This window comes from Caretta caretta, chromosome 17 (genome assembly GCF_965140235.1).
Source record: "Caretta caretta isolate rCarCar2 chromosome 17, rCarCar1.hap1, whole genome shotgun sequence".
In the NCBI taxonomy this organism is placed as follows: domain Eukaryota; kingdom Metazoa; phylum Chordata; order Testudines; family Cheloniidae; genus Caretta; species Caretta caretta.
Genome location: NC_134222.1, coordinates 1,568,063 through 1,591,187, shown reverse-complemented (window position 1 = coordinate 1,591,187; position 23,125 = coordinate 1,568,063). Strand labels below are relative to the sequence as shown.

Genomic DNA, 23,125 nt, shown 5'->3' with positions numbered 1-23,125 from the left:
GGGGGCCAGCCCGCAGCTCCTTGCTCTGGCTTCTTTACACCCCCCATCAGCACCACGGCCTGAACTGTACTTCCCCAGAGCCGATGGGCCGTGACTACGCTCTTCACCCTTGCTCGGCCGCAGTTCTCCCCAGACACCGCTTCCTCTGCCCTTTGAGCAGTGGCCATGCAGCTCTTTCTCCAGGTGCACATGCTGAATGTCCCCCCCCCCCGCCCTGTGCAGCACGCCCCCTACTGGCAGCAGGCACACTTACTGCAGAGCCTGTGTCCTGCTGCCAGGGACGCGCTTGCGTGGCCCTGCACTGTGCTCAGGGCAAGAGTGGCTCAAAGACAGCAGAGAGCTGCACACATCCAGCACCATGAATGAGCTACTCACTTCGGCTGCTGCCTCTGCCTGGAACTGGACGATGGCTGCGACTGGGTGGACTGGGGTGTAGTACTGGCCTGGAGCTGATGATACTGAGGGGTTGTAATTGGCTGGCTGGGGGTTGTGTAGGAGTAGCTGGGGGTCATCAGAGGGGTGGCCACTGGCTGCTGTGCTGGAGTTGTAAAGACCTGCAGGAGGACCGACACTCTTAGGCTAGCGCAAGGGTCAGGGCACCACCGGAGCAAGGCTAGACAGACGCCCAGAGCACAGCACATTCCCTCACCTTTTACCCAGCGAGCAGCCACACAAAGGGCAGGAGGCAGGGTCAGGTCCTCACTACACGTCACTAAGCCGCCATGCCTTCCTCAGGGCGCGGCCTAGCACCACTGGAGGGTTTTGTGGGGACTCCAACAGGGAGCGATAGGCCCCAGATGTCAAGTCCAGAGTGCCTACCCCAAGGAGGAGGGTTTTAGCTGAGAGCTCCCCAAGGGGGCAGGGGGCATCTGCTGCACTGAACCAAGCCAAGCCCCTCCTGCCGCCATGGAGAGCCGGAGACAGTGGGTCGAGTGGGCAGGCGCAGACGCACAAGGGGAACTGCTCAGTGGCAGGTTGGGAGGAGAGTCCAGGGCCACCTTCGGGCATGAGGCAGAGCTGGAGTGTTGCCTGCCTGCACACCTCCCAGCTGAAAGCCCTGCAAGCTCAGCACATATTTTCATAGCTAATCCCTTTCATGTGCAGCTCCATGCTGCCGATACTGAAGCACAATCATGTGGTTTCGTGTCCCTCTCACTCACCACTGGGTCCCAACCAACCCCAGGCACACCTTCCTCGCAGCCAGCATTGCATTTCCCATGTTCCCGGCCCTGGGGACACGGAAAAAGGCCCAGGAATCTGCACAGCAGGGCTGAATGCTGCAGCTAGGCCGCTGGCTGACCACGGCAGGTCTGTACTGCCCTTGGGTATCCGTGCAGCCCATTGTGCTGTCCCCTGCACAGCCAGTCTCTAATGCTGCAGAGGAAGGCGGCGCTTCCAGGAGGGACAGGCTGCTGCGCGCTCTGATTCCTGCCCCTCTGGCTCAGCTACTCAAGATACACCTACGTGATACGCGCTGCTGCCCCCTCCGCTGCCTCCGTAGCCATACTGGCTGGATGCCCACTGTGCAGGCGTGGCACTGGGGTTCTGCCCTTGGCCCGTCACTGCGGCGATGGCACTGAACATCTGTGAGGTCATGTTCTGTGGCAGCGCGTTCACGGCTCGGGTCAGATCTAGAAGAGAAAACACCGAGTTCCGAGAAGTGAAGACACAGGAAGAGAATGTGACTCTGGTCTGGGGACTAGCTTCGGAGTCAGCCTCCATAGATCTGACCGAGGAGACAGGCCGGTACTCACCAGCTAGGTTAATATTAGCAGGAGTAGCATTGATGGAGGCGGGGGTCCGGGTCCTGCTGCTGCTGCTCGGGGTGATACCTTGTGAAACAAGAGAGAGGAGTATGTGTGACACCCTGGCACCCCAATATTCATCACTGTCATGTAATTAGAATATGTTTTGTACAAAGTCTGCCTTGTGAGGGGTCATTCTAAAAGTCTTGATCTGCTAAACAGCAATATTGTTGGATTGTATGCGCTGTCATCGTGTGTGAAGTTATGAAGTTTGGCTATGTGTGTGTAACTGAAACACGTTGCGAGGTTGAAAACACCCACAAGCAGCCTTTCAGGTACAACAGTAAAAAGGGCAAACAATGTTAATGGCTCATTGGGGAAAGGCACACAAGCACCAGGATTACCCCAGGAACCGTGTACAACAGAAACCTCTCCTCTCCGAGATAGCACTAGACCATGGGAGCGGTTTGACCAGATCACAGCAAAAGAGCTTTCCAGCAAGTGGGGAGAAGATATAAAAGGGGGACAATGACATCATGAGGGTACTTGAGTCTCCCTACAACAACAAACCTGGAAACACCTGAGGAACAAGGACTGAACTGTGGGAAGTGATGGTCCCAGGCTAGAGGGATTGTTAGCCTGTGTATGAAAACCTGGGAAAGCTTTAAGAATCTGCCACCCTGTTTTATCACTCAGGGTGAGAATTTGCAAATTCATATCCCACCTATCTATTGTGTTAAGCTCAGTTAGCAGTTTTGTTTATTTACTAAGGGAATCTGCTTTGATCTGTTTGCTATCACTTCTAATCACTTAAAAATCCATCTTTTGGAGTTAATAAACTTGTTTTGTTTTGTCAAAAACTAGTGAGTGGAAATCATAACTGGGGGGACAAAAAGCTGTTGCATATCTTCCTCCACATTGAGGGAGGGGGCAAATTTCATGAGCTTATGCTGTACAGTTCTCTGTGCAGCGCAAGACAATATAATTTTGCGTTTACCCTCCAGACAGGGTGTGCATGCCTGGGAAGCTGGTAAGTGCCCTAGCTGTATAGCCTTCCTGTGCAGGGGCTAGTCACAAAGCCTGTCTGCATGTTACTACAGCTGGGTGTGTCCCTACTTGTGTGCTGGTGAAAGTGTGAGACCGAGAGCGTGTCTGCAGCTTGTCACAGCATCACAGCGTGAGTGGGAGCCCAGGCTGGTGGGTCGGAGGGCTCAGTGGTACCCCAGTTCCAGATGACACTCCGAGGAGGGGGGAACCTGTCATAGTATGTAATTCTGAAATCTGAGTGGGGGTTCTTACTACCCAGGATTTTAAAAGATCCCAGCAAAAGTCTTGTGTCAAGGTGCTACTCTGCTCAAAAACAGGGACAATGGAATAAAGAGCATCTGGTATGTAGGGGACAGAGATAAGAGTGAAATGGTCAGGCCCAGCCCACACCATGCTGCTTGCCTGGCAGACAGATTCCTTCTAAACAGCATTCGTTTATGCGGATGAAAAGCAAAGCTAAGCACTTTAATCTGGTTTTCTTGGGAACATTTCCCACATTCAGATCAATGGAGCCTTTCTGTATTTCAACAGACAGGGAGTCTGGAACGTCACCAAAATCAAACTCTGATTTTCCGACATTCCAGTAGGTCTCCCGAGCCATCTGGATCCCCGAGTTCACTTTGTGGTTTTTGAGCTTTGTTTACAATCAGCAAGGCCATGGATGTTTAAAGAACAGAGCTTCACAGCCCAGCTTCTCTTACTGAGCCCTGTGGCACAGTCACAAGGATGACGCTGACCCTTTCTGGTGCAATGAATGAGTCACAAACACAGGAGAGAGACTTCTCTGCAAGGCAGAGCAAGAGCTGACATACAGGCAGACAGCAGATCGTGTGTGTGTGTCTGGCTGTACAAGTCCCTGTAACCGGAAGCAGCTCTGTAACTGCACATCTGACTAATTGCTGACAGATGCTTGATCCCATTTCCATTTAGACTATCCATGGAGCATGAGCCAGCCCTTAATTAGTCTGCCCCACGAGTTGATTTCCTGCAGGACAGAACAATTCTGGTGATTAGGATTTGGGGGTCACCTGGCACTGGGTCCTGATAATGATCCTTAAACCACCGGAAGAGCCCATTCACTGTAGGGAAGATCTGTCCCCGGTACCGGAATCCCTCTGGTGTTACCGTCACATACTCTATCCTGTAAGGTCAGGAAGGGGGAGAGACTAGCACATTGCACTGCGGCACACTTTACCGACTGCTGGCAATCAATCACCAGCTCCTCCCAACACAGCGTGAGAAAGGGATGGGTGGGGCACATGGTACTGAGATGATGGGGGCATCAGAAAGGAACCCACAGACTCTGCTGGGACCACCCGCCTTCCATCAGCTTCCAGCCCAGCCCCAGTAACACTTGGCCATGACTCAGGAAATGCCAATGGCTAGCAGACTGCTGAGGATACTCAAAGGGAATCCATACTCTCCCCTGCCGAGGGGTGGGACATGGCTCATGGTGGCCACCTCGTCAAAGGCATCAGCAGCCAACCTGATGAGACTACATGTGTGAGGCACCTGCAGACCAAACCCCAGGGGTCAGGGCTGCTGCTACACACTGAACCAGAGCAGAGCCCAAGAAAAGTCAGGCCGGGGACAAGCAAAGGCCCAGGCCCTGCAATGACTGACAGCCAGCTGTACGAAACAACATACATGCACCACTGACCTCGGTTTCCCTCGAGGCTGGTATCCGAGAAGGAATTTGCCAGGTAGCTCTTTACACGCACAGATAAAGTAAGGAATAAAGGTTGGCTTCTCCTTCTTGGTCTTTATTAGAAGTTCTTCCAGTTTCTGGTTAGAGGGGAAGAGAGATAAACGCTCCATTGAGATGCCCTGTGCAGCCTGGGGGCAGCGCCAGGACTCACAGGGGTGCGCTGATGGCCTCAGAACACTGCAGTGCTGGCTTCCGCCCAGCCCACCCCTCCCCATGGCAGTGTCCAGGCACAAACAGCATTCAGTGGTTTCATCTAGGGCTCATTTCACAATGCTGAGTATGGCACGTAGGGCTGGCAGCTGTAACCACTCGGTGGAAGCAACTGGGAGGTCCAGATGGACACTCTCGTGCTTACTTAGGTCAGTGCTGCAAACAAGTCTTCAAGCAATGGTGTGAGGGGAGCAGCATCCCTTTATCCCGCTTTAGGGCACTCATGTCCCATCTGAGAGCCCTTCCCCTAGAGTGGGGCAGCAGCAGAGCTGGAGAGGGAGAGATGCCTTTCTGCCCGTGCCTTTGTGATGTGCAAGCACTGTCAGGCTGTCCTTCCTTCCCTGGCGTAGACAGTGACAAAGCCCTTCAGACATTCCGGCCCAGCAAGCCAGCCCAGGCTCTCTGCTGGTTCTACCGCTCCAAGCTAGCTCCCCCAGACACAAAGCGGGGAGGTGACCAACACAAGCTTTGTGCGATAGGTCAGAACACATGAACCTCTTCTATTTTACCCCGGACTTGAACTCAGTGGTTCGTGTTCACACAGAGGCCAGGAGACTGATCTGAGGCAGCCAGCTGCTCCTGCGCTTTGCTTCTTACAGCTCTGCAGCAGCCCCTCTGGGAGGCTCACCTTCCTGTCTCCACCACTGCAGTCTTGGTAGTATTTGTGACTCAGCAGGTCTCTAGCAAAAGACGCCATTGGTTGGACATAGCGAGCGACGATTTCATCCAGGTCCTCGAATTCCTTGGAACGAACATAGAAAGAGCCACTTTATTCCGAGTCTGACTCCTGAACCTCCAGAGGCAAAACTGAACCCGCTGCGCTGAGCGATGCCTGGGCCTTGGGGGCTCAGACCCTCTTAACCCCGAATGCTACATGGGAAGGCACCACAGGGTGACTAGAGTGCCCGTCTGCAGTGGAGAGCAGGGCAAGGGTCCTGGCTCCCTGGAGAGGCCCACTCCCTTAGACACGTGCTCTGTAGGATTAATGTGCACAGTGCAAGTGGTGGGCAGCTCAGTGCCTTTCAGTCTCAGGGATAAACAGTGACCCCAATTCTATTTGACAAGCTCGGGGGGGGAAGCACTTTGTTCCTTAGACTAAAGGAGCAAATGGAGCACAGCAAACTGTCTTGCAGTGGTTGGACTAGATCAGGGTTTCTCAGCTGATGGGTTGAAACCGACCCAGGGATGGGGGCATGAAAGGCAATGGGGAGTCATGAGGCATTGGAAACAATCTAAAGCAAGGAAAAATCTCATTCCTGACTCCTCAAGGTCAAGTATTCTCGGTCAGCCTCCTGAAACACACAACAGATTAGTTGCACAGGCATTGCACTGTTCTCATGGATCCATTTTCCCCTCACAACTTTAGAAAATAAATGTAATGGGGCTGCATTGTTTTGTTTTTTACACTTCAGATAAGGAGTCACAGCGACCTGAAAAGGTTGAGAATCACTGAACTGGATTAGCTAATGGGCTCTTCTAACACTGATCTCTAGGATTCTTTTACACAGAGCCACCAGTTACTCTAAAATCTGAATAGAGAGGCTGGCTGCCGAGCATTCACTCAGGAACTGGAAGGGAGGGAAACTGGAAGCTGCTCCCAGACAGTCCGGAAGCACCTGTGAGAAGAGTAAACCCTCAGGATCCGGCTCCCAGCCTCACAGGCTGTCCATGGCCGGTTCCATGTTTCTCACCCAGCTTTGTGAAGCTAGGAAAGGTTTTGGTTTGATGGCCAACTTGTACTAACGTCTTCTGCAAGCCAGGAGTGGTAGCACCCCAGCTTCTGCTTCCACCTCTGGCTTCGAAACGCCAAACCATTCAATCCTTCAGCAGTTCCTCTGGGGTGACTGTGCCCACCCTCCACGCTGAGTCAGCTTTCACCTCCCATTAACTGGGCTGGGATTCACTCCACCAGGTTCACGTCCCCAGTCATGCTTCCACCGACTCTTACCTCTGTGTTAATCCAAAGGGTGGAGCCCAAACTGAAGGCGTTCTCCTTGCCCTCCTCTCGGACATCCACATGCTGGTAAATCCCATCGTTCACCTTCCAGGTGACAGTCAGGTGGTTCTCCCCCTTGCTGCTTGGCCGGATGATCACGTCCCCTTGGTCCATGGTCTCCATCATCTTCTCGGCTTGCTTGAAGCTGATATTATGGAATGACGGGTGAGCGATCACCCTCTTGATGTATGCTGTAGACAAGTGGGCGGTTAGCATTCCCACAGTAGCAGTTTCATTGCAAGAAACATCCAGTCCCATTTCTTTTCCCTGGAGCAGACTGCGAATATCCATGCCCCAAGGTTCTCAGGGCCCTAGAGAAGGGATACTCACTTGTGCGCTGCTGTTTCCTCTTGTAGTCTTCTTCCTGCTTGTGATCTGCTGCCTCAGCATCAAAGTCATAGTAAGTGTCTTTGGGCAGCTTCCATTCATTGTTCTTATCCATCAGGTCTGACGTCCTGCAGGTCAGGTCTGCACTGAACTTCTCAATGTCTATCTTCATGATCCTACAGTGAACAGTCATTCCTACCTGCAGAGGAGAGGCAAACTGGATTAGTCAGCACGTGCAACTCACATGCTGCACCCGTCACTCGGAGAGTGACCTATCACAGCCGCACCAGGTGTGGTAGGCTTACCTCGAGTATTTAAAGGGACACATCAACCTGAAAATAATGATTAGATATCCCTCTGAAAGCTGTTTATCTACCACTGTTACAATGACCCTACAGAAGACTAGACCTGGAAGGGATTAGAGGAGAATCTGACTCTTCTCCAGTGTTTTCTCTTTGGCATTTCACAGCCCTTTGCATAGTCAGCTTCCTTGTTCTGTTGCTGGTGTCCCCTAGTGCCTCGGAGCTGAAAGGGGAAGTGAACAGAGAGCAAGCAGCAGTCAGGTGTGCACACATAACAGGATGGGGTGGTGGGCGGAGCACGTTTTCAAGCCTGTCCAAAAGACCCTTCTAAATGAACAGGGGAGCAGAAAAACCCTTAACATTTTAAAGATCCAGGTCATGGTGTTTAAAGGGGCTCTAGGAGAATCTGGTATGTACTCCATTTAAATGTGTTTAAGTTGACAGTGTCCTCTTAAAAGGGATTGCTAGGAGACCTCAGATCTCAACAGAATAGTCCTTCATCTAAATGCTAATTCCCTCAGCAAGGATCCCAAAGGAGAGCACAGAGATGAACCCTTCTCTTTTAATTACGTGCACATCTGCATTCTATACCCATGTAATTCTACTAATAGGGCCCAGGTCCCCGTTCTGACAGAGACCAAGTAACTCAGACAAGCCACAGAAACTGATTCAACTAGGAAAAATAACCCTGAGAGAGGGATTCAGCTAGGAGAAACTACCCTGAGTGAGGGGAAAATGACCCTCCTGGAATCTAGCAGCCGCTCCTTGAGCTATTTTGAAAGCTGGAAACAAAGGTCAGCTCCTCATTAGAATGCCTTCCAGCCTCCCAGGGTCTGGACTTCATTCAGACTGTAATAAATCCTGCACAGTGTAATATGCTAACTGATTCACACAGTTCCCACCAGCAGCTAAGGGAGACTCGCAGTCTGGGAGAAGGAAGCGAACAAGAACCTAGATTCACTATTGATTTAGAGCCCACAAGAGAAAGAGCAGTTGCAGGGATATCAGGGGGGCAGAGAGATGAGCAGGATTCTGAGCCGCTGGTACCAGCTCTTTAGAGACACCCATCAGGAGCTGGAAGAGGAGATGCACTCTGTTCTCCTACCTTCACCCTTTCTTCTGGCCGCTTAACCACCTTGTCGCTGAGAAACTTGGTTGGTATAAAGCCAGTGACCCCATTGTCCAGCCGTGTCTTCACCCCAATAGCCTGGCCAGGGCAGGAGCCACTGTCAAAGTGATTCCAAACCTTAAGGAAGTAAAGGAATAAGACACTCAGCATGGAAACCAATTTCTGAAGGCAGCACAAGTACAATACAGTTAGACACAAGAGACACAGTCAAGCAGGGGCCTGGGTGTGCCAGGGCAAGTTGGGGGTAAGTTCTGTAACACACTGGCCATAGCAGCAAACTGGAGAACCTGCAGCAGCTTCGGAGAAATTAAAAGACAGAGGTTTGACTGACTGAAACCGATCCATGCAGCATTCCTATGCCAGCAACGCTCGGCTCATGGCAGGCAGGTTTGCTTTGCAACAAGGCAGGCTAGAACGCTTAGGCTCTGTCTACACTTACCGCAGCGTGCAGAGTACAGGCACAACACACTTAGACACACGCCGCAGTCAAAGGGAGGCTGTGTCCGCACCTGGGACTGCAGCCTATAGCTGCACGACAGTGAAATGCTCCAGCAGTGGGGAGGCAGCGGGACGCTGTGCTGCTAAAAGCTGCAGTGTAGATGAGGGAGGCCCTGCTTGGGTGTGTGGAAAGGGCGTGTAGGTTCCGGACCCTTGGGATTCAGGCACGGAGGATGCTCTTCTGCATGCCTCATGGTCTACGCTGCTGTTCATGCCTGTACCAGCTGGGCCTGCCATGTCTGCACCCTACACGCCGCTGCAAGCGTTGAGGTCCCTTTGAATTCGGAAGCACAACTCCGCAGCAAGGGGTGGGTTCCACTTTAGTCCCATGGGAACTGCTGATTACCCAGTGTCCTGGCTATCAAGGCTGGAATATGCCACTCTTAAGGCAGGACCCAAAAATGCCACCCCATCTAAGAGCAGGGAGTCTGTGCTGGTTCTTAAATTGAGACAATGGGGGTGAAATCAGCTTATTTTCTCCACCCCATAGGCGGCTTCTCTGCATAAAACAGAAAAGTCCAGACTCTGAACAAACCCATTCTGAACATCTGTAGGGAAAAGGTGACCGACTGGCTATAGCTGAAGATCCCATCCCATGTCACACCTAGTCAGATATACTGGGCAACCCTCGCACAGCAACTAAGTGGTGCTAGCAGACCTAGAAAGAGGCAATTCCAGAAGCAGAAGTAAGTATTCCTATTAGGTTTACAGCCAAAGGCTCCAGTAGGGATTGGGGGCCCACTGTGCTAGGCGCTGTCTGAACACGAGAGGCACAATCCCTGCCCTGAAGCGGTCTCCTCTCTCAGAAGGCCCCTCCAGTACTGCATGCCCTACAGGATGCTCCGGGGGCAGCATCACATCTGAGCAGCCTGCCGGGAGACGGCACCTGCGGGAGCAGCCCGATCACTTTACCTCACTGAGCTCCGGGAAGTTATCCTGCTGACAGAAGGGACATTGCCAGAGGCCAGTCTCATCATTCCGTATGGCCTGATCGTAGCTTTCGCCTTGGGGCCTCCTATGGGCTATCCCAGTCACGTTGCAGGTGATCATTTTACCTGGGGAGAGGAAACAGGAGTATATCAGGCACATGCAAGGGTTGGACGGTGCCCTGAATGGGATGCCACGCAGGCCTCTTGGAGGCTACTTGGATTACTTAGTGCTCCCGTACCTACGGGTGGGCCTTCCATAAAAGGCTGTCAAGTGCAACATGAGCAGTGTGGTTCTGCAGCACACCAAGTAGCTGGAGACCTTGCACCGACCCAGTAAGTGTTCACATAGCTGCCACTCTCACAGGCCTCCACTCCCTGGTGCAGCTTGTGACAGCATTTCTGTAACTGACAGAGCCCTCCAAGTAGATGGGGACGTACCTATGTAGAAGGTCTCTGGTGTTTCTTTGGTCAGCATATTGAAGACCTCCTCCGTGTTAGGAGAACGGTACGGGGTTCTCAGATCCTTGTATCTACAGCTCAGCTCAGCTCGGATGTCGTACAGCGTGATGTGTTTGTCACCGTAACCCTGTTTGTGCAATGGCATGGTTTAATGTTTGCGTCCCATGTAGGATAGAGGTCATGCTAGAACAGCCCTGTGCCATCAAACCCCAAGAGTTCAGGGCTGAAAGGCAGCTCCACCCCCTCTCCCTTCCCCTGCACAGACCTGTCTCTCCAGCTCTTCAGCAAAGGCATCAAGATCCAGGTCTTTCAGACGCTCTGGGTTTTCCAGGATCTCCTCTAGAGCGCCAGCTGGATTGGCATCCTCTGCTGATTCATCATACTCTAGGGCATCCACTGCCATTTTTCTTGCCCATTCGTAGGTTTCAGGGTGGACCCTGGACCCATCTAGGACCTCGATGTAGGAATCCGTGCTAAACAAATTCAAACACATGCATCAAACTGGAAACTCTGCAGGAGGCCAGCGATGCCTTCACAAGCCAGAGGATGCAAAATGACTAAAGAGAACATGCTGCTGCTGAGTTGCTGCTGTTCACTTTCACAGTTCACCGCAAAATTTAGCTGCTTTAAATGAACAAGAATTCTCTTAAATGAACATGAAATAGAGAAGGGCAGAGTGCAGCCTGCGGCCACCCACATCATCTGGGCATAGCCTGGTTGCTACTGTGCACTTTGGCCAGTCTGATTGAAAGCGAGTATTGCACGTCAGAGCTTGTGCCCTGTAGCAGGAAGCTGTGGCTATAATTTGCTATCTCATACTAGTCAGGTGTGGCTAGTTGACAATGCAACCCTCTGCACCGAACTGTTTCAGAGGTACCAAAACTTTGTCTCAGCCCAAGAGACCCCGCATTCACATTCCTGGGGTCTGTGTCCTGTCAAGGCCAGAACTCCCAGTGAGGGGAGCAAGGCTGAAGAGTTCACCTGGCTGTCCTGTTTGTTCCCAGACTCTTCCAAGCCCAGGGGAGATAAAGAAAGAAGCAGCCCAGTGAGCACAGCATGTTCCCGGCCCAGAGGCCATCCAGAGATTAGAATCAGGTTCAAATTGCCCTCACGCTTTCTATTTAACACTAGCTTTGGTTAACATTATTTTTAAGCTCTGTACATTTCTCCACACGAACTCCCACAATCGTCCTTCCAGTTTAAGAGCCAGTTACAGTCTTGTGCTGTGCTACTGCCCCAGGTTTGGGACTGTTAAAAAAAAGCATTAAAAATAAATCAAGGCGCGAGACCAGCACTAAACGAAAGGGTCTGTGGGCAAGTGTGGTGAAAGGTACAAAGACACTAACTAGGGAAGAACTGATTCTCGCTTTGGTTTCTCTTCACCACAAAGGACCCTCCCAATCACGGCAGAGAATTCGTGCTGTACTGTTCACACGAAAGTTTAGGTTGAGTTGGCCTAGAGAGAGTCAGATTAATAACCAGTAATAAACTCACTTGGCTGGACATGAAAGGCTGCTGCACAGAAGTGCCTAGGAATACTGTCCCGGCAGAATGGAATCCCTTTCAGCCAGTCATTCAAGTACTAAACCCATGCAGCACCACCTAATACCAACCTGTCACCCAGCGATGCTGTGTCAATTTTGATGAAACCAGCACAATTAATGAAGACCTTGGGTCCCATGTGACACATGGTAACTAGCTGAGTCCGGTTCTCCAGCCTTGTGTTGTTTTGTTTCAGGATCTAAGGGAGGAGATTTTAGCATTAGCTTTGCAACTCAGCACATGGAGGGTACAGATATCCCAGCCCCGATGGAAGACAGGCAAGGAAAAAGAGGCCTCAGACTGAATAGTGAGGGGTCCAAAGAGAGTATCTGGTACAGCCACCCTGCTCCTGTCGCATTAGTCCTTGCTTTGCTATACAGGAAGCATTTCAAAGCCACACGAAGGGAAGATCTAAAATCAGCACCACACAGCAGGCAGGACTGCCACCCCTCTCAGGACGAGGAGAAGTACTTGGCCTTTCACTTTGTGCTTCCGAAAGCAGCCGAGTGTCCTGATACCACAGCACACTGATACCTGTCGGACACTACCATCATCTCAGGAATTTTCTGGGATTGATGGATCTGCTGAGAATTTCTAGCAACACCTGGGAGAGTGGCCCATATGCAGCTCCAAGTTCACTAGCAGTAAGATAACCACTCTCTGGGCCCCATGGGGGCAGTGCTGTCAGACACACCACGAGCACAGGCCCGGACACTGGGCCTCCCAGCGCTGCAGCCATGATGCGGACTTCCACAGAGTAGCTTTAAGGTAACGTCAGCTGTGGGGTAGCTGAGACAGCTCCATTCTTACCTTGAGCAGGTGAGTCCCTTTGCGTGGCCCCAGGCCACAAACATACTGTAGCAGGGCCTGGCTGTAAGGGTGAGCAATTGCCCGATTTACGTCCACTCCCACCTCATTCACACGGTTTATGAACTCGCAATAGAGGGCATTCAGCAGCTCCTCCTTCACCACATGTTCCTGCCAAGGGAGAAGGGGGTCACTCATGGGGCAGGTCTACACAATGCTGTTCAAAAGCAAATCTGGGCTGACTCTGGCCCTCACAGGTGTAACCCCTCCCTTAGGCTCAACACAAGTGGAGATTTATCTTGGAGACCAAGACTAGTCTAAGGCCGCAAGGCAGATGAGCACTGCTCTCTAGAGAAAGGGAGCAGAGAGGAGTCGCGCTAGTTGGACGTATCCTAGAACAGGTGGACACCATGTTGTCTCAGCTTAGGGCCTGTTCCTGCTGTTGAAGATTCCCAGGCTTGTTTCTTTCTGACTGAGAACCCTGTAAGGAACAGTTACCTGCAGAGGGTGAAGCTTCAGACACAGGATATCCTCATCAGAGCTGCAGACCTGAGCAAACTCGATCAGGGGGTCCTGAATGCGGCGAGCCAGGGAGACAGCTTGGCGCAGCACAGGGGGGTAATCCCGGAACTCATTCTGCAGAGGATCAGAGAAGCAGAGCAAGACTCCCATGGCTGCTAGCATTAATGACAAGTGACACCAACTCAAAAAAGCACCTTTCAGCGCTCAGGGCAGGTTGGGGGATAGGTCCAAAGGCTCCCAGGGCTTTTCTACAATTAGAGCGAAGACTCCAGGAGAAAGGAGGAGAGGATAGTTCTAGCTCCATTTTGTTCAGTTCCTCCCCATATTAGCTAGGTTGCAGCAACTCCCTTCTGCTAAAGTGGGCAAAGCTCTGTCCAGACCTTCCCGGTACCCACCACTGAGTCTCCTGGTGCATGTGTCTTCAGTCAGCCCCAGCAGGATCCCTTCACAAGCTCCTCCAACCCCAAACCCTGACGCACCTCAGCCAAGGCTTGATGATCATGCAGCAGCAGAGACCTCCAGCCTGCCTGAGGTGGTGGGATTTCAGTGAGATGGGTTATCCTCCCAGTGGCCAGGGAAAGGCAGGCCACTTGGGAGGAGCACAGATGCACTGGTGCTTTACCTCTGACTTCCTGCTGTTCATGTAGAGAATGGCCAGCTCATTGTCCACTAGCTCCACCCCAATGGAAGACAGCTGCTGCCCCTGATCCAGTTCATGCACAATCCGCTTGACGTCCTCCATCAACATCTGGGCATCCCTGGGGAGACATGGCCAAGGGGGATGGGGAGGAAGACAAGAAAGCTGGACACTCAAATCACACTGATCTCCAAGGCAGCTCCTGTGGTGGGCATGTCACACCCCCAGCTCCCAGCCCCTCTGAACTGAGCATCGGCTGTAGGTGCTAACAGCAAGAGGCTCCTTCAGTCAAAAGCACCAAATCGGAAGCCAGCCAGTGAATTGAGTGATGCACAGCAGGTCTCTTGGGGCGTCTTGAGCCCAGTTTGGGGCTTAGTCCTTTCTTACTGGTGAAAGGCGCTGGACTGGGAGCCCTGGAAGCCTTTGCTATACAACCACCAAACATGGACACTTGGGCAGTGCGAGCTCCCCCCTTCTGCCTGGTCTGAAGGAGAAGGTCTCTTCACTCTGCTGCAGGGGCCAGCTGACCACTAGCAATGGGACTGAAGCCACCCACTACCACAGGGCCCACGCGAGAGAGGTGTGGCCGACCCTGCTCTAGGGCAGCAGGGCTCTCCCAGGCTGGCTCAGCTGTGCAACGCTGGAGACAGCTGGGTTCTGGGACAAGCATTTTCACTTGGGGAGGGGGATAGAAGCAAGTGACAGATACCGCCTCCGTGGGGCTAGGCGTACCATCAGCACTGCAGAGTGGAGAGCCAACCCCTCACTCGGTAGGATCTGCTGTAGGAGCAGCAGCAGAGTCCCGCCCCGCGGCAAGCGCAACATGGACAGGTGGCAAGGGATGGGGAGAAGGAAGAAAAACGAATGGCTGGGGAGGGATGGCGGGGCGGGAAGTGGACGCCAGAGATCACTCATACCTGTTCTCTCCTGCAATTGTCACCACATGAGGCTTCTTGTTCAGAAGGAATTTTTTCAGAGTTTCGATATCCTGGGCCTGGAGCACAGAAAAGAAAGCAAGAGGCTCCATGGAAACAGGCCAGTTACTAGAGCTTCCCAGTACCACATGCTGAGCACCTGTCCCAGGCTGCGGAGCTCCCATTTCACAGGGCAAATCCTCAAACCTACCTACGGCACTGACCTGCCACCAAGGTCCGCCAGACAAAACCCAGAGCGGGGCAAAGCACTGGCTCACGGCCCTTCCCAGACAGCCCTGGGAAGGGACAAGCTGGCTCAACTGGGGAGAGGTTAGAGGTGACCTGCTCACAGAGTTACAGGGAGACTGAGCCAGAAATAGAAGCCGGGAGCCCTTCCCGATTTCCACTGAGCCATGCTGCCTATTGCTAGCTGGCGGGGCAGAGGCGAAGGGCCCTGAAATGGCAGCTCGAATACCACAACGTACACAGGAACAGTGACACCAGTTCCAAAAGGGGCAGAAGGACCAATTCAGACCATCTGTAACTAATGGACAGCAAGGCCTGTTTCTGGCCTTTCCAGAAGTCAGACAGGCCTTTTCCAAAGGCTCCCAGTGCAGCGAGCAGGGTTCCTCAGCAATCCCACCTGCAAACTTGGGACTGTCCCTGCCCCCATGCACTGCTTGCCTTACAGCCCACACTGATCTGGTCTGCAGCAGAGATCGCTTTCCAAAAACGACCCTCTCACCCAGCCAGAACATGCCCCCTCCTCTCCACTCACTGATCCTAGGGCTTATTCCAGAACTCTTCCATTTCACAAGCACATAGCTTTGCTCCCAATTCTGATCCATCGGCAGGATGCAGCCAGATACGTCTCAGACTCAGCTCTGACCGACATGCTAGGGATCGCTTCCTGCTGACTGCACTCCACGTGCACTGTCCCACTTCAGTAATAAGCTTGTGAATACAGCCCCTGCCCCAGCTCACCTTCTTGTCCCGCTCCTCCTCCCGCCAGGCGTTCCGTCTTTTGGTGAAGTGTGGCAGCCGGAGGAAGTCTGTAACCTCGCCTTCGCCATTAACCAGGGCACAGAACACGGGGTGGTCTCTGCAAAACAAACAGGGTCCCCCTGAAGCGATGGGAACAGGCTAGTATGGCAGGTAAACTCAGGAGCAACCCTGTCCCTCATACCTGGCAGAGGAGAATGCAACGCCCAGCACCCGAATTCCCTTCCCCTGATTTTCATCCATGAAATCGTCGTCTTCCTCCACCTGCTGGTCTGGACGGTAGGGAGACACCTTTAGCCAGTTGTACAGCTTCCGGCTGCAAGCCTGAAGGACAGGAAGAGGGAGGGGTGTGAGGGAGAAAGCCAATCTCCTCTCCCTTCACATCCCATCAGGCATACGGGCCTCCATTGGGCAAGGTGCAGACGGCACCCTACACTGAGCATGATGCTAGGGTGAGGAACAGATGCTAGAGATGCTTCTTCTTCCAGCCAGGACAGCCAGTTACTGGGTGTTCCTCTGGGGCCAGAGCTCCCAGCTAGGATCTGTACAACCTCACAGGCCAGCAGCTCCCAGCACGCTAAGCAAAAGATCTTGTTCCCGGGGAATCTGACTCTCGAGCCAAGGAATTACCTTGCTCACTGCTGTGGCAGTCAGGATCCCTAAGCACCAAGATATTCCTGTTTCTTCAGCACAGAACCGGGCATCCTCCAGGGACCTACTGTCCATTGTGCTCTAGGTACTGAAGGACTAGTGTCCTGATTTGCAAGGTCTGATGGGTAGAATATCCTAGTACAGGTGACCCCGGAATGGGCCAGTTAGAGTTGTATCTAATGTTTTTCTTTCCTTTCTACCCAGGGAATGGAATGAGACTGACTCACGGATGTTCCCGTGGGTCCATCCCCAACCTCCTCCTGCCTTTTCACTATCCTCATGTACCCCCATCAAAGGACTCTCCCCCGGACTGCCTCCTACACTCGTAACCTCTGAGTGTGACTCCAGCCCGGTCCAGAATGCAGGTGACGAGTCAGCATGGGCCCCAAGCACCTCTCACCTTAATGACGTATTCTTTGGCCTCAACCAGCAGCTTGTTCTTCAGCTCTTTAGCCATCTGCACGTAGAGGAACTGGTTGAGGGAACGTTCGATGGCCATTGTGCGCTGACGATTCCACTCCTGCACCTGGTGGCTGAACTCGTCCCGGTAATAAAACTGCTTGATTTCCTCAAAATACGTCTGGTCACTACCATACCTGTGAGGGGGAGAGACGGAGGGGATGTCACGCCAGCTCCTGCTGAGCTGCCTGGGCCTCTGGAAATGGGGTGCCCAACAGCCTTCCACGCAGGAGACGTCTGGATCCCCAAAGCAGATGTGGAAGTGCTGCAGGTCCCCAGAGGCCATGCCCAGCTTCAGCTGCAGCAGAGCCTATTCTTCCTTGCTGTTGAGGGCTAGGCTCCAGGAAAGGGTGGATGTTAGGCTGTCACCCCCTGGCTGAGCTGCTCTGGTCATGCTGGGGTCTCTTCACTTATGGCCGCCTCCTGCCCATACTCCTAGTTCAACTATGGCTGGCAGAGGCCTGTGCTGCGGTGACGTGGTGGCTCCTCAGGGCCGGGGAGCTCCCTGTCGGTCAGCCTGAGGGAGGAGCTAGCTCTCCCAATGTTCCCTTAGCCAGCTTGCCAGACAAAGGGGCCCTGGTTTTACTCATCCAAGGGCTGTGCTAGCAACTTGCCTGGAAACCCAAAGCCCCCACCAAGTCTGCATAATGAGGGGCAGCCTGCAGAGACCAGCAGGGCCCAGAGGTAGGAGCAGACTGGTGGCTGGAACACCTGGAGTGCTGCACTGGGGAGTTCCCATACTCATGGGCCAGCTCTCTGAGGGAGTGGATGATGGCTCCACAGGCTGCACTTAAGGGGTGTCTGTTGGGATAAGCCTCGTCTTTCACCTCGCTCCGTTTGTTGTCCCGATACCAGGATCCATACGTACGGCCCTGCCTCATTCCACAGCATTATCTCAGCTGCTCCTGTGCCAGCAAACCTGGCTGCCATGGAGAGGGGACAGGGTTCCACTGCACGATGGAGCACCAGGGGGATGTGAGCTGGGGCCAAGGAAGCTGGCAGGACAAGAGTGGCAGTGGGGGGCCGTCAAAGGGACTCCGAGGCTACGGGGACGCAGGGGGGAGAATGCTTGGCCAGAGCTGGCCTCACCCCTCAACGCCTTTCATGTCAATACTGATGTCGATGCTCAGTAGCCCCTCCTCCTCAGCCAGGCAGATTTTCAGAAACTGGTCATCTCGCAGCTCCTTCACAGGCTTGTTCTTCAGGTACTTGCAGGAATACGCATAGTGGGCTTCATCAACATCCTGCCCCCCGGAGAGAGGAGACGAGACACCGCTGAGTCAGCGCCCTAGGGCCTTGGGTAATGAGGGCATGGCACAAGCCCAAACCCCCCCCCCACACACACACACACTAGGAGCCAGCCTGGCCATGTCGACACTAAGTGGACTATACTGGTGGTGGTGGCATAACCCAATAGCATAGGTGCAGCCTACACCGACGGGAGGGGGTTCCCCAGCTATGCAGGAACACAGCCCCCGCCGCAGGCGATGGTAGGTAGGTTGATGGAACCATTCTTCCATCCACCTAACCGTGTCTACACTTGGGGTAAGTTGACATAATGACGTCATTGGGGTGGGGATCTGTCAAACCTCGGAGGGACTTGACCTAACGTTGACCTAACATTCAAGCATAGACCGGGCCTTAAGGTCAAAAGCGGGTTTCTGAGATCCCGATTTCAATGCCTGCCAAGTTGCACTGCCCTTCCCCAGAGTCTGAACAGGACTTCACAGACCGCCCCTAGCCCTCCCAGAGAATAAATGATGGTGTCAGCGTCTTGGCAGCAAGAGCTCAAGGCCATGAAATGGTGGGAGTTAAAGCTGAGTTGCAGCATGCTGACGAACTCCTGGGGTAAACCCCACGCTGGCCTCTCACACCCCCAAAGTGTTCATGCCCCATCAATGACCAGGTAGGAGCAGGAGCGGACCCTAACTACACACCCCCAGAGAGGTCTCAGAGCTGCCATGGTGGCCTTCATCCAGCCTTCCCCAAGCCAGGCTTCAGCACACAGCAGATGCTAAACCCTAAGCACTGCCCCAAGAATGGAACCAGGGCTGGACTCAGCACTTCCCTTTCGAGGCAGAAGGAGCACGCCCATTATTGAACCATGCAAGAGTGACCGTAACTCCTTGCCTCTAGGTACCCACACAAGGTGACCCAACCCCAGCCGACGCCCATGGGAGCAGTGCTCCACTCCCTTACCTTTTTACCCTTCTTGGTCGGTGCAATGTTGAGTTTGGCTCTCTCTTGGAAAGTCTGTCTCAAGACCTGCCTGACAAGTGGCTCTCGGGCTATCTGCAAGGCCACCATGTAGCGGGCTCCTTCCAGCACAGCCTCAGGGGTCGGGAATTGACTGAAAAGAGCAACAAAGCCAAGACACAGGATGTGAGAGTGCCTGATGGCATCTCTCCCCACACATCCCAGAAGGCCCATCCATGGCGGCACCTGCACACTGACCTACACACGTAATCCTTGGCCAGCTCCAGCGGCTCTGCTGGGAACTGCTCTGTCTCATGACGCTGGTAACTGTCCCGAAGATTCTCTCCAAACTGCTCAGGCGTCAGACCAAACTTCTTAGCCAGGCCGTCTAGAGCAGAGAATGCACAAGTACACAAGGAAGTGCATCTTTGCAAATGCTGATCAAAACCACCCACCCACATCCAGTAGACAGGGCCCTGGCTCCTCTGAGTGAGGGCAGCTGCTACAGTATGCCATAGTGTGTTGAACACCTGCCTCCACTCTGCAGCCAATGAGTTCATTTTATCATTGAAGTGTGGTGTTGTCGTGGGGAACTCATGCTATGTCCTATGGAATCACTGTGTGATGACAGACAGAAGTAGGATAGGCTTATAGGTGTATAAGACTGACAGGTATTTAGGAGTGATGAGTATGTATTAGGTATATAAGTAAAGCACGGCTGTAAAGCAAGGCCTACAGGCTAAGGCCTGTAAGATTTCAGCTTAGCCACCATAGGCCTCAGGCGAAAGGAGACTTGACATGAATGACTGACCTAAGACTGACCCTATGCCAATAAGCCCACAAGATTACTGTGAAGGATGCGCCAATAGGGGATGTTATGGAAAATATGTCCCTATGTACCCATCCAGACCACAAGACACCTGATTGGAACATAATGGAAAATTCTGTTCTGACTGTAGATTACCCTGGAAACAGGTTGATGTAAGTGTTAAGATGCTAAAAGATAAAGGGGAACTAAGAACAGGCTGTGAAAAGCAGGGCACCCCCAAAGTTTTGGGGTATGGAAGTACAAATAAGGAAAAGGGGGGTTGGAACCTCCTACACAAGCAGAAGGCGTGGTCAGAACAAGATAAAAGAGGTTCCCTGGTTGGGCTAAAGTGGGAAGCCCCTGAAGGGAGACCCGCGCAGGAATCACCCCTCTATCGATGCTCACCGGTTGAGAGATCCACTAGACTGCACAGTACCTTTGGCATGTGAGTACAAATACGGCCTTGGCTATTGCTTGGGCTCTCTCAGCTTGTGTGGATGAGTATGTGCATGTCACTTACAATACATAAAACATTTTTTTAACTTGTAACTGTGTGGTCATTGTATTCGTTCTTCATGTGCTCCGAAGAGTCGCCCAGGCCAAGAGAAACCTGAAGGGTAACCTTGACCCTACTGAGCCAAAAAACGTAGCACTGCAGGAGCCACGCTCACTCCTAGGGATGCTAGAGTTTAACCAGAACTACCAAGTGAATTTTAAATAGAGGCTACGACTCCCAGACCTGATGATGCACTAATGCTGAACACTCCATGCCTGTAGCCAGCTCATCACGACTCACCAGGCAGGAGCCCTTACCCAGTCCGGCGGTTTGACAGATGGTGTACATATCCCTGCGGGATGCCTGCTTCAGCTCGGGCCCCTTCTGCTCCTCATCTTCTGCATCCTCTCCTTCCCCTGCAGAGGAACAGTGTATTCAGCATGGTGTTTATAGGGACACACTTGTTAGACACCTGCAGTGCTGGCTGACTCAGCAAGAGTCCTGTGTACTCCGCTGCAAGCTGGAACTGCCCCTGCCCCAGGGTCCCTGGATTCTGGGACACTCCAAACTGGAGAATCTGCTGCAGCTTCAGATCGCTGACCAATGGACAGGTGCACTGAACAGTCAATACTGTACCAGTAAGCTATGGAACCTGACAGTAAGTTCAATTGTTCTCTGCTTCTACCATTTTAATTTTCAGTGTGCTGCAGAACTTTGTAGTGAAAACCCATAATTGCCTTATAAAAGGCAGTTCCTACATTCCTACTGTGTCAGGAGAAGCTGGCGGTCTTGGCAGCTAGTTGAGGGGCATGTGGAGTTTCTGGCACCTGAGAAGACGTAGGATGTCGCCTGGGATCATATTGGCTACGAATGGATTGGACTGATGGAGGGGCAGCTGAACAATGGCTGGTTTACAGAATTCGACAATGTGGCTGACCCAAAGCTACCCGCATCTTTAAATACTGGAGGTGGGGCCAGCTGGAATACAACTCCCAGTATTCAATGCTCTCGTTTGATCTGCCACGATCCTGAAACCAATAGCTGCCACAGGCTGCACATGCAGACTGAAGATGAGGGTAGCTGCAACTTGCTCCAGTCTAGGTTAATGAGCTGCAGAGCTCAGTCTCCTGGACAGTTGCAAGGGCAGGGATCCCCACAAAGACTTGTGACAGATCAAGAGCTCATTTCAGATGGAAGGGAGCAAAGGGGTAGGGCTCGATGAATTATGTGCACACACGCCTGTGCAGGCATGTGCTTGGCTGAAGGAGGAGCAAGCATGCTGCCTCTAAATGTCACACAATCATTCTAAAGCAGCAGCTCCAGCTGCCCCATGGTCACAAGAGCAAAAAGCCGAACTCATTTGGGACAAACCTTCGGCCTCTTCACCATCCTCCCGCATTCGTTTATGCTTCTTTCGGCTGGCTTTGGCAGCATTCTGCATCTTCGGGATGTCTCGCCCGTAGTACAGCAAGAAATGGTTATACACATCCTTCAGCTCATCCATGGACTGCACGTCCTTCAGCCTACAGTGTGCAAAGGCAGCATGTCATTCCCGTGAGGCCCTGAGCTGGGACCCGTGCACAAGGAACCAGCTCTGTGGTGGATTAGTCTGGCAGAGGAAGAACTCCGGTTATTGCCCTCTGAATGCTTACAGGCAAGGAAGCTTCAGTCTGTTTCCCATCTCTCTGGCTTCACAGGGCAGCTCAGACAGAGAGACTGCAACAGACAGACATTGTGCTGCTATGTGACCATTTCATACTGAAAAGGTGCTTGGTGCTGGGATGCGATGGCTATAAAGTAAAGCAAGGGACACCCTCGCACCAGAGTTCTTGCTGGCCTTTTCAGGAATTAGAAAGTGCTTACTTCTGCTGTTTGGGAGACGCCAGCAACATCATCCCTATAGTTTGCAGTGCTTGATGCCTCCCAAACAGCACATAAAAGCTGCCCTGAACTCACTTGTAGTTTCAGTGGGTCGTGTTCACCCCAGAGATAGCTGCATTTCAGGGTGGGGGGGAAGCGATCCTGTTTTGGACAGCACGCATATCAGTCTGTAAGCCACTTGGGGATGAAAGATGCTGTATAAGAACACAAAAGGTTACGGGACCATACCTCTCCATGTCAGTGGTATCAAGCGCCCTTATCCCATCAGCCAAAGGTTTGTCCGGATCAGCAGAGATTTGCTCGTACTGATAGGCCTGCATCTTCTCAAACAGACGGGTCAGGTTCTGCTTGCGGATTTTTAGCTGGGTCCACTGTAACACGGTAGCAGAAATAAGTGTGTGCTAACCCTTCTCTGGTTGGAACCCGCTGCTTGTGGCCCTGTCTCCCTGCTACTTCCTCCCCTCCAATCTCGCTGGCCAAGGCAGGCTCCTGGCCACTACTGCTACTAGAACAAGACAACGTCTCCAATAGCTGAGCTCACATCCGGTAAGCACGGCAAGTCCCATCTCGGAGACCTGCGTCCAAAGCAGAGCAGGCTTTGGACAGAGCGCACCAGGAGGTCCTGGCTCACTGCTGCTGGAAGAGTCACGAGACCACAGACAAGTTTAGGAGAGAGAACAGGGCAATCCCTCCCTTCCCAGCTCAGTATTCCCCATTGCCAAATGGTAGCAGAACCCCAAGAAAAGGGACGGCCTGGTCTCCAGTGTCAGGAAAACGGGCTGCAGCGTACCAACGTGGGACTGGATAAACCTAGAAGACTTGGGGGTCAGAGACATGGCCTAGCTGCTGATGAACTAACA

At 52.8% G+C, this 23,125-nt stretch overlaps 1 protein-coding gene across 2 annotated transcripts in view; it reads right to left on the bottom strand.

Annotated features, from left to right (window-relative positions):
- Window positions 1–23,125, bottom strand: part of SUPT6H (SPT6 homolog, histone chaperone and transcription elongation factor) — a 40,577-nt gene that overhangs the window by 1,512 nt on the left and 15,940 nt on the right. For both annotated transcript variants that reach the window (XM_048824368.2, XM_048824369.2), the window contains exons 11-36: window positions 22,494–22,636; window positions 21,756–21,907; window positions 20,702–20,800; window positions 19,339–19,468; window positions 19,084–19,234; window positions 17,974–18,128; window positions 16,826–17,021; window positions 15,959–16,098; window positions 15,757–15,874; window positions 14,776–14,852; window positions 13,844–13,979; window positions 13,198–13,335; window positions 12,703–12,870; window positions 11,964–12,091; window positions 10,616–10,823; window positions 10,330–10,477; window positions 9,875–10,017; window positions 8,441–8,581; window positions 7,037–7,232; window positions 6,659–6,897; window positions 5,339–5,452; window positions 4,453–4,577; window positions 3,821–3,933; window positions 1,755–1,832; window positions 1,465–1,631; window positions 376–554 (exon numbers count right to left, since the gene is read on the bottom strand). In XM_048824368.2, coding sequence (XP_048680325.1) covers window positions 376–554; window positions 1,465–1,631; window positions 1,755–1,832; window positions 3,821–3,933; window positions 4,453–4,577; window positions 5,339–5,452; window positions 6,659–6,897; window positions 7,037–7,232; window positions 8,441–8,581; window positions 9,875–10,017; window positions 10,330–10,477; window positions 10,616–10,823; window positions 11,964–12,091; window positions 12,703–12,870; window positions 13,198–13,335; window positions 13,844–13,979; window positions 14,776–14,852; window positions 15,757–15,874; window positions 15,959–16,098; window positions 16,826–17,021; window positions 17,974–18,128; window positions 19,084–19,234; window positions 19,339–19,468; window positions 20,702–20,800; window positions 21,756–21,907; window positions 22,494–22,636 — 3,782 coding nt within the window. The remainder of the gene's footprint in view (window positions 1–375; window positions 555–1,464; window positions 1,632–1,754; window positions 1,833–3,820; window positions 3,934–4,452; window positions 4,578–5,338; window positions 5,453–6,658; window positions 6,898–7,036; window positions 7,233–8,440; window positions 8,582–9,874; window positions 10,018–10,329; window positions 10,478–10,615; window positions 10,824–11,963; window positions 12,092–12,702; window positions 12,871–13,197; window positions 13,336–13,843; window positions 13,980–14,775; window positions 14,853–15,756; window positions 15,875–15,958; window positions 16,099–16,825; window positions 17,022–17,973; window positions 18,129–19,083; window positions 19,235–19,338; window positions 19,469–20,701; window positions 20,801–21,755; window positions 21,908–22,493; window positions 22,637–23,125) is intronic.